General features: G+C 39.2%; 1 protein-coding gene across 1 annotated transcript; it reads right to left on the reverse strand.

Moving 5' to 3' along the window:
- Positions 1-1,407: 1,407 nt before the first annotated feature.
- On the reverse strand, positions 1,408-8,188 carry LOC147866431 (ATPase GET3B-like). The gene is made up of 11 exons (XM_087316873.1): positions 7,879-8,188; positions 4,135-4,349; positions 3,975-4,037; positions 3,726-3,836; positions 3,566-3,640; positions 3,401-3,469; positions 2,756-2,821; positions 2,588-2,665; positions 1,978-2,076; positions 1,667-1,801; positions 1,408-1,582 (listed from the first exon to the last, which is right to left on the reverse strand). The coding sequence occupies exons 1-11, from the start codon at positions 8,135-8,137 to the stop codon at positions 1,445-1,447; spliced, it is 1,308 nt and encodes a 435-aa protein (XP_087172999.1). The 5' UTR covers positions 8,138-8,188; the 3' UTR covers positions 1,408-1,444.
- Between the last annotated feature and the right edge of the window lie 2,704 nt (positions 8,189-10,892).

Genomic DNA, 10,892 nt, shown 5'->3' on the forward strand with positions numbered 1-10,892 from the left:
GGACTCATTCAAAGATACCTATTTATTGTTGTACATATTGCATCTTTTTTAAATTAGGATGTGGACCATGATTTTCACCATACTGTTGCGTGGAATTCTAGCAAAAATCTTGTACAGTAGATAGATCCCAAGTTTAATGGCGTTTTGCAATTGCAAGTTTTAAAAAGAATAAAAAGGTAGATCTACAATCACTTTAGATATTTATTCATCTATGTATTTTGGGTTATTATGGTTTCCTCTATACTTGCTTACAATTTAAAAGCATCAATCTATAAAGTTAGGGTATGAAAATATGCATAGGATACCTTGAAGATGACGTGAAAGCTATATACCTTGGATTAGTAGTATAATTGATGGGTTGATTAGTGCAAACAATGGGGTTGATTAAGTTGGTAAAAAAGGAATATTGCTTATTGGGGTGATTAAGTTGGTAAAAGATCATTCAACTATGGTGTGAAGGAGCATTGAGGTAGAATATGACAAAAAGAAAAGAAATGATTCATTAATATTAAGATTGGAGATAAAGAATGACAATGCTAGCCATGTACCACCATGATAACATTATGGTGGTGGTAAATGGAGTTCCATCAATCAAATGGGCTATAATAGGAGGGTTCCATATATTCATTCAAAGATACAAGAGTAAAGTGTAACTGCTAGAGGAAGCAAACAGTATTGTGTTCACAAACTTAAGAGAAGTGTGCTCAAGTGGAAATGCATCTAGAGATACATGACTCCTACATAGTGGTGCAAATCAGCAGATTCATGAGAAAAAATATGAGGGGTGTCAACGATGTATTTGCCACAATGGGGAACAACTAGATATGTTTAGCCAAGGGAACTAAATCTATGTATATGATAACAAAAGCAAGCTGAACAAAATTCTTTATAAATGTCCTTCTAGTTCCCAAATATGTGGGAACATAACATTAACGTTGGCTGTAAGATATCCTTTTACAATGAAAAAATCCATAAGAACACAAGACATTGACTAAATACACAATTTGCTCCAACTAATCACATTGATTGTGGGTGTGTTGTGTATCATATGCAAAGCTATGGTATCAATGCTTAGGGCACTTGAGCTTCTCCATATTGTGGAAGAATGGATTGGCATTCAACACTAGTTTCTTTCCTGGAACTAGACATAGGTCTCCTGAGTTTGTGTAACCCAAGGCATACTGACCTGTACCTACAGACACACACACATCCCCACATGTGTACACATCCATATTTGAGAGACTGAATCATTGCAGTAGCAACTAGTAAATGAATCTTAACCATATGTGAGACAATTTCATTACTCGAAACAACACTAAAACTTCACTAGTCTCTTTTTTGGAACTACACAAATCAAATGAAGATTTAAAATTTCTGAAGATCATAACATATCATCACAGTCCAAGGGAAGAGAAACAAAATATATATTAATCAAAAAAATCATTTATTTCCAAACTACATCTCCCATGAACTTCAATGCAGGCACTCCACGAATTTCAAGATCAAAAAGTGGTGATTCAAGAACTTGAAGATCCTTTAGATTTGGATCAGTTTTCAATAATTCAAGGGCCTTCTGCTGGTCCTGTGTTACAAAAGAATGCCAAAGGTTAGGATTGCTCTTAATCGTCACCATTGCTTAACTACTATACTGCATATAATAGATTACCCTTCTTTTTATGTTGCAAAATTTGCAATCACTGGATGATTGAGGGAGAATTTGATTGACTACGAGCCTTTTCACAGGAACACCTTCTTTGTGGAGTGACTGGGACAATCGGCCACTCTCATTTATGGCCATTACCTGTAAATCCAAAACAGAATAGCAAATAAGAACAGAAAACATTTGTAGAGGGGATCCATTGTCATTGATAATTATGCCTCTCTTCAATTTTAAAATACACATCTAAACTTTTTATATTTAGTCACTAGTTACAAGAATAAAATAAAAAGAACTTTCGTTTTACAAAAAAGACAAACCGTAGGTATTGTCACAATGACAAACTCAGTTGTCTCTTTGTTCCGGAAAATCTCTCGAACCATGAGCATACGTTCTTTCAATAACTCCAGTTTCTCTGTCTGCAAAACAAATATTATTCCACTTGATCAAATGCATTTCATGAAACGAAGAGAGGGTGAGAATTGACTAAAAATCAAGATAATAAAACTATAAAACTAGACCATACAACTGCAAATCCACACAACCATTACATGGCATCTCAATGAATATAGATTCCTATCAACTGTTTCATGCATAGCAAGGCATCCCTAATATCATCAATGCCCATGGCTCATATATCAACACACATAAAGCAATGTTAGGTTCTGAATTTATTTTAACAAGTTATGGGCACCTAACAGAATCAGCCATCAAGAGGTTCGCTAATGCAGTTCAGAATTATAATACTTGATCTCTAAGCATTGATTAATAAAAACACGTATAATATATATTATGCTTACATTGATATTTACATAAATAATGAAAAGTATGTTCCTTTGTTTAACAACGTCATATTCCTTGTTTGACAATTAGAATATATTATACAACATGATTACCCAGCCATCACATAGATACAGCAAAGATGTGTACCGCACTATCTTGTCCATCACTAGTTTGTCCAAACACTGACTTGATCGCTGCTGTTGCTGATGATAATTTTTGTTTTAACTGCATGAAAGCAATTTACCGCTCTTAGTAGCAATTCATTTTGTTTCATAAAAACCAACTCAAAGAAATGATAATTAGATTTGGAAGTACCGTCAGAATCTTTCCTATAGATGCATCAAGAAAATCAGGAAGAGAGAGTAATCGCAATGTATGACCCTGCATAAAAGTTCCAAATATAAGTAATAAAAATGCCTATGATCAAGTTCTATTATTAAGGATTGCCAAAGCTATGGAGATTGAGACCATGAATCAGCCTGCTGTTTGCCCATGTGCACTTCAGTCATGCGCACACACAGATTAAAGTTTCAAAGCACAGTTCACAATAACTGGAACATGTAAACGCATATTTATAGTACGTGGAACATTGTGTCGGCAACCATTATTCATGACTGTAAATTCCTTTTAAAACTTACAAAATAAAGAAAACAGTTATGACACACTCAAGAGAAATGGCAACTGCAGAAATTGTCACAGAAATTGTCACTAGTGAAAATAATTGGTTAAAATAATCTAATAGCTACATGTTAAAAGACCCAATGCACAATATGTAGCTATTACATACTGTTAATTGCTAGTTTCATCAACAAACTGTATATCTCTTTCAAAGGCCAGGAAACAATAGGTAGGTCATCACGCTTGCAATCTATTTATGCTTGTAAACAATACCCATTAGAAAAATATCAAATGCTTAGAGATCAGTGTCATGCTTCCAATCTTTGAACATAATAACTATACCGTTGGGGCTGTGTCAAACACTATGCGAGTGAACTTGCTATATTCAGGTGCCTGAATGAACTGGACAACCTGCAAAAATGAAATTTGTGCACATAAGCATTAAATAAAGCACATCCTTTGCAATCTATAATGATGCGCGAACATTGAAATGGAGTTAAAGGTAACCTTTGCAATGGCAATTGCCTCATCAAGTCCAGGAGGTGGAGTATCCAATAGTTCCCCAAGCTTCAACTCACCTAACTTAACAAATCATGACAATGGGTTAGCTGAGAATCCTTTTTATCAGATACTATGACTACCCAAATAGATTATTTCTACTACTTACTTGTTCAACCCATCCTCCAAGTCCTACACTGTCCATAAAGTCCTTGACACCACTCCCTCCATCCTTAGAGGTAGCTGCACGAAACTCAGCCCTTGCTTGTTCTGGATTAATCTAATTATGGCAATTCAATTAGGAAAAAGTTTAGCTATATGTTTTTCCTACATCCCCCTCCCCTCTTCTTCCTATCTAATTGTACGATTGGCAATAGCAATTGGAGCTCACAACTCCAGATATGATCTAGGAATATACCTCCATTACAAAAAGTGGAAAATTGGGACCTTCAACTGCTACAGGCATACCACCAGTTAAATCCTGACAAACATCATCATAATTCAGTGCATATTACTTGCGGCTTTCATAGATGATGCAGGTTTAACATGAATTGAAAAAGACTCGGGGGACATTAAACCTGTGAAAACGAATCACTTAAAGAATGGGCTGGATCTGTAGAAACCACCAAAGTAGGATGGCCACTATTTGCAAACTTCACTCCAAGGGAAGCAGCCAGGCTTGTCTTTCCAACACCACCTTTACCGCCAAGCATATAGTATCTCCTTTGCGTTCCTGCGGCCATCTGCTCAAAGGCAGTTTCAACCTCCGATGGTGACATAACCGCCTTGATATCTAATCAACATGATAAACTGAATTACTAAATATATCATGTAGATCACACCTTGCACACTAATTAATTAATGAGCACTTAGACTTTAGGCGCTTCTAAATGCTATTTTTAATTATAAATCCAGTGCCTCCTACGATTTCAGATAAATTAGTCATATTTAATAGGTTAAATATATAATTGTGAGAGTCTGATCCTAACGGATCAATATTACATTATAATAATGTTATATACTTACTCCAGCAGATTCCCTCCACCCTTACATCTTAAGCGTTTCACATCTTACAACAGAGGTGAGCCGGACAACAATTTCTAATTGTGGAGTTGGGGACTCAATTGAGAAATTTCCATAAGACATGAAGAGCGCACCAAGATCTCTTGATTTTCGGAATCATTGTGATTTGGTATGAGCTGGAACATTCTTACAGGTTCATGTATCCAAGACTTTTGCTGTATTGGGCAGCTCAATTATAATTATATTGATTAAAAAAATACCGACAGGGGTGCCAAACTTTTGCACAAATTGATGATTCTGTCTAGTCATCAAAATTATTAATCTCTTTGTTGAGAAACAAGTTCAACATGTGTGTGTGTGTGTGTGAAAGCACACATTGTTGTAAACCATGTAAACTATGTAGTTACATGAAAAACTACAGCCAATATCCAGTTAGCCGCTCGTATTTTGTGCAGTTAAATGATACTCAGATGTTCTTATTACAAATCGTACTCGTGTGTAAGTCTAGTCATAGACTTAACCACATTGGCTTATTGTAATGTTGATGATGAATGAACCCTAAACTGGAAAAGTTCGACAGAGTATGTGAGGCATGCCAACTCAGAAAACAACACAAGCTTCCCTTTCCAAATGAGCAAAATGTAAGCAGAGGCTTACTCAACGTCATCTACTTACATGTATGGGGATTGGCTCAGAGCGTAACAATTCGAAGATGTAGGTGCTTCTTGAGCTTCATCAATGCCTTTTTCTAGTATACATGGATACGCTCGATGCGGAAGACAAGTGAAGTGCTCATGCACTTCTAACGACTAAAAAGCCAAGTCGAGGAAGAGAATAATTGGAAGATTTGACACTTATGATCCAATGGAGGCAAAGAATACTTCTTGGGCGAGTTCACAGCATACCTACAAAACGAAGAGATACGCCGAGAATTCACTCGTCGATACAAACCTCAAAAAAATGGAGTTGCCAAAAGAAACAATAGGACAATTCTCGAAGTAGCATGGGCCATGTTTCAAGAAAAGACTATCCCAAGCTCTATTGGGCTCAGGTGGTATTGATGGCGGTCAACTTAATGAATCGATCCATGACAGAGGGAGTTCATGACGTAAGAAAAAAGCAGGACCTTTCACACATGAAGGTCTTTGGCAGCATCCATACGTGTTCATACCTGACAAGAAGAGACAAAAGCATGACCCAAAATCGAAAGGTGCATCCTCACCGGATACTTACTCAAACAAAAGGTGTACAAGTGCTTCACTCAGCTAACTCGGGTTTAGACGAGACATTATTTTTTATGATGCCTCATGGTATGCCCCGACACCAGCAACACCTGACATGCCAGAAACATTGGACTCTAACTCCAATGGCAGGGATATGAACCAGCTGAGAATGATGTCGTGATGTGGCGTGGCCAAAAGAAGAAAATGGGAAAAAGGGAGGTTCCACTCACAATCCCAAAAATGTATGTATAATATATATATATATATATATATATATATAAGTGAATGGCCTAGTGATTAGAGCTATTCACTATGCTTGAGGTGTGCGGGTGCTGAGTTTGATTCTCTGTCAACGCGGCGTGAATTAAGGACTATTTATTCTCTTTTCATTTTCAAAGCAAAAAGGGAATAAAAGCATAGTAGCCGTCGAAGGTAGCCCTAGTAAGGCATTGCGTGATTGAGGACAATGAGTGAGAAGCCTATATGGTTGAAGAGATAGCCACAGACAACGATCCCCAGACAAAGAACACCACCTACTCGCCATGAAGGAAGACGATCAAAGCATGGTAGCTCGACGCAAAGAACGTGATGATGACCGCGACAAATATGAAGGACATCCAAACTAAGCCTAGTGACCGCTTGGCATCTTATGAGGGTTCGGGTAAGCCCAAAAGAAGCTTGGAACCTACCCACAAGGTAATCCGGTATAAGACCAATGTAGGCTTGACAATCTGGACCAAGACCGGATAAGCCCGAGATAGTTTCGACACCCCACAATTATGGAGAACCAACTTTTTTGGATTAGCAATGCGATTTGACAATTCGGCCAAGTAAGAGGAAACCATGAAGACCTCAACCTGGCAGAACCACAGGAATCTTCTATAACACCAAGATGGACAAACATGACACACAGTTGACATTGAGGAGTGTTGACAAACAAGCTCTACATTCATGTGTGTATAAATGGAAGTGTGTGAAGGCACACTTTATTGTAAACTATCTAGTTACACAAGGAACTAGATTAGATATCCAATTAGCCGCTTGTAGTTAATGCAATCAAAGAATACTCAGATATTCTTATGACAAATCGTACTCGTGTGTAAGTCTAGTGATATTCAATGTTGATGGTGTATCCAAACATGTAAGGCTTATTGTAGTGTTGATGATGAATGAACATTTTTCCTCTTGCGCTTAATATTTGCATCCCCCCTCTTGTGAGTGTTTATACTAACTAATCCCTAACTCTCTTCTCAACTTCTCTTCTCTCAAATACATCCACACAACACATTGCTTCTGCATAAATAGGCAACCCTAATTATTTACACTTTTCTCAAGCATAGTCTTTAATTATTGATATTTGGGTCGAAGCTAATCACCGAGCATTCAAAGTTAGTGCCCTCCCTAGGATCTTGGCCTTCGTATATGGCATCCCAATTTAAGGCACTGTCATGAACATCTTAACCAAAAATATCCTGCCAAAGACTTCGGTTGCTTGGTTACAGATTTAGTCGGTTGGACCCACCTTTCATGTTAAGGGGAGAGATGTTAGGGAGTATTTACAACACAATATTTGGTTGCTCAATAACCAGTCAATTTGGAGTATTTACAGTCCATATTAGTTGCTAAAACGACTAATGATTATGGAGCAAGACACAGACCTAACCCAATTAATTGCCTTGATTTCGGTGGAGGCTTACAACCAATAATTGGTCTAATTTGCGGGCTTTATAAGGGCCCTATCCCAATAAAATTTCATATCAAGCTTTCATCCATCCAATCTCTCTCTATTGGGTTGACGTAAGTTGTAAACCATCATTAACTTCAGTTGAAAAAAGAATTTTTAGAAATGTCTAAAAGTAATTTCTTATGAAGTTTCTTCAAGCCAAGATCAAGATAGAAACATGCTCTTACTTCTTGATACAAGATCACTTCCCATTGAGATCATAGGCAAAATAACTCAGAAAACTGCATAATTTTCCCATTTTGAGGAAAAAAGCAAAGTTACCTTTCAAGAGAAATAAAAAATCAGAGGATTTTTTGTGTGTGTATGTGTGCTTTCTTTAACCTTTTGCTTACCTCCATGTGAGGAGCGACGAACAGGTCGTGTTTTTGTAGGAAAAGACAAAGAAGGATGGAACCTACTCGTCGATACACTCAAATGTCTGCACCCTGCTAACTCCCGCTGAGATAGGACGGGCGAGAACGAGTTGAAAGCCGAAGAAACGAAGGCGTGGGAGGAAGAGGGGCAGCAACGAAAGACAGAAGAAAGGTCATTCCTGCGTAACGAAGGAGGAGAAGGTGCGACAGATGATGTCGAGTGCGGAAGAAACGCCATGGCTTCTTCAGGGAAGAAGCTCTTTCTTGTGTTACAATGTGTGTTTTCTGAGGTGAGAGAGATGTATGTACGTGTATGTATGTATGTATGTATGTATGCATGCATGTATCATGTATGTATGTGTGTATGTATGTATGCATGCATGCATGTATGTATGTTTGTGAATGAATGGAAGGGGATGGAAAAGGAACAATATGTATGAATGGAAGGGGATAAAGCTCATTGACCACTTTGTGTATCGGTACGGCCAACACCCGACAAAAATACTCTAGCCTCGTTGCTTCGTCCACATTCCTCTTCGTCATCTCGGCGTTGTAGGCTCTCAAAAATTTGGGGACATCATCCTCGTTGAAACGACCAACTTGTTCAAGCGTGCTTTCGACGGCTTGTCAAGCCACTCGTCTTTCTCTTTCCCTTATGAAATCCATCACTATTCTCGCCATTATATCCATGAAGTCTTCCTCTTCCATCCTCGTCCTCCCTTGTTGCCCTTTCACGTCGGTCTCACCAAAGATGTTGCGGAAATCCTCGCGTGCATGTAGGCTTGGGTGGAACCACGGGGGTATCGGACTAGGGAGTAAAAGGGGGAACGGGAGCTTATCCCTTACGGCCTCTAAGCTGAAAAGGGTAAGAACAATGTGCAAAAGATTAACACAATAAAGAACTAGACTGAGACAAGGTTTATCAAGCAATTTCCATTACCTTCTGGTCATCGGATAGAGTCGTCAACCATGCGCAACTTTACATCAAATGGGAGCATTGTCAAGCTCCCGCATTTTTGCAAACAGTTGCAGTTAATTATACGAACACTGACTCCTGTGTTAATTATGGCGAGAGTAGTTACGTTGTTGACAAATATATGAAGCGTGAAATTGGTATCATCGCTCTCAAAATGTGCTCTGAATGTGTCAATATGGAGAGCATCATGTTGTTATTGAGTGACGTCGATATTCAGTGGGTTCAAGAGGATGGGTTCTCCACGCCTAGATAAGAGTTTACCATTTAGTCAGCTAGAACGTCATGCCAGGGTTGGAGGTTGAGTTTTAGTAGCTCGTCAAGTGGTAGCTCGATTGTTTTTAATAGAATGTGGTTAAAACTCAGTGTGGGCTCCATTAAAGTACTCGTCAATTTGTATACTTCCTATAACAAGAGGCATACCTTGAGGGTTGGAGATTGAGTTTTAGCAACTCTTTAAGTGCTAGCTCGATTGTTTTTAATAGAATGTGGTTAAAACTCGGTGTGGGCTCCATTAAAGTACTCATCAAATTGTATACTTCCTATAACACGAGTCATACCTTGAGGGTTGGAGGTTGACTTTTAGCAACTCTTCGAGTGCTAGCTCGATTGTTTTTACTAGAACGTGGTTAAAACTCGGTGTGGGCTCCATTAAAGTACTTGTCAAATTGTATACTTCATATAACATGAGCCCAACACGAGTCATACCCTGAGGGCTAATATTTGTTGCAACTATGTTACATTGACCTCTTTGTTGTTTGTCACGGGGAAGGAGTTGAATGTGTGTTCTTGGGTAGGTACTTCATTGTGGTAGCGAGGATCACCGACCGAAATATTGAGTTTGTTGAAATCTAAGCTTGGTGGATTGGGTAGTGTTTGTTCTTCCTCTTGTTGGAGTAGTTTGATGTACTCTTCTACTTTTTGCTTTACCTCAATAAGTTGCTACGTGTGCCAACAAACTTGCAGCTGGGGCATTGGGGGATTCGTCCTTAGCATTGGCACCATAAGAATGATTAGAGATAGAGATCAACTTTGAAGACCCGATCAATTTATTTTTCTTTGGTTTTCGCTTCATTTGTCGAGTGGTGAACATCTTAGATTCTTGATGCTTGAGGTTGTGGGCAATCCTTTGGGGCCATGTGATGACACTAGCTCCAATCGGGCTATCGATAACAAATTCATATTGGTTCTCTTCTTTTTCTTAGAATGATCGGGCACCGAGTGCTCTCGTCCATGACTGGGACATGATGCTTCTCATTGGAACCATGCAATGAGCTTGTGTGCTTGCTAATCCGAGGGATTTGTTGGTTGTTGTGGCAAGGGTGCTTTTGTGGTGAGTGTGTCGTTGTCATTGTGCCATGCGGTCGAAATACTCATGCTTCGTTGGGCTCTCGCTCTCCATGTGTGGCCTTTGGTAGTTAAAGCACATTGGCTTAGGTCTCCTTGCCCCTCCTCAATATCCTATAGGAAATCCTCATTGATCGCTTCATAAGATGTAGGCTGAGATTTGATCTCCTTCACAATTAATGAAATGAGAGAGGATTTCTTTCGTCTCATCCAAGTCACGACATTGCCCCTTGTATGTAGTGTACAACATTACGCTCCAGCCAACCTAAACGTTGTCATCTCTATCACATTCGAGTTCTGCTAATGCTAATCAGGTGTCGATTCTAGGGAGGGGGTGGGGGGGGGGGGGGGGGGGGGTATCGGGTGGACTGGTCTAGGGGGGTGACCTTGGATGTTCAATGAGTGGTCCTTGCCCGAGCCTGCCCCTTGGGGAATTGCCATCAATTAATTGTCTTGTGCGTTGTTCGCAAAGTGAAGAATGTGTTACTCGGAGCGGAACCAAGAGGGTCTTGGATGAGGATCATCCATCATCACGATCACCACCACCACCATCGTCATCATCATATGATGGCCCCAAGGGCTCTACTATGCAGATATATGTACATACATAATAATGTCTTCATGGTTTACCTATCCGATTAAAACCCTAGGGTTCACAGTTAATACATAATGC

The sequence above is a fragment of the Azolla caroliniana genome, unplaced genomic scaffold (assembly GCF_043228905.1).
Source record: "Azolla caroliniana isolate FFs.n. ecotype wild unplaced genomic scaffold, voAzoCaro1.0.p SCAF_3, whole genome shotgun sequence".
Lineage (NCBI taxonomy): Eukaryota > Viridiplantae > Streptophyta > Polypodiopsida > Salviniales > Salviniaceae > Azolla > Azolla caroliniana.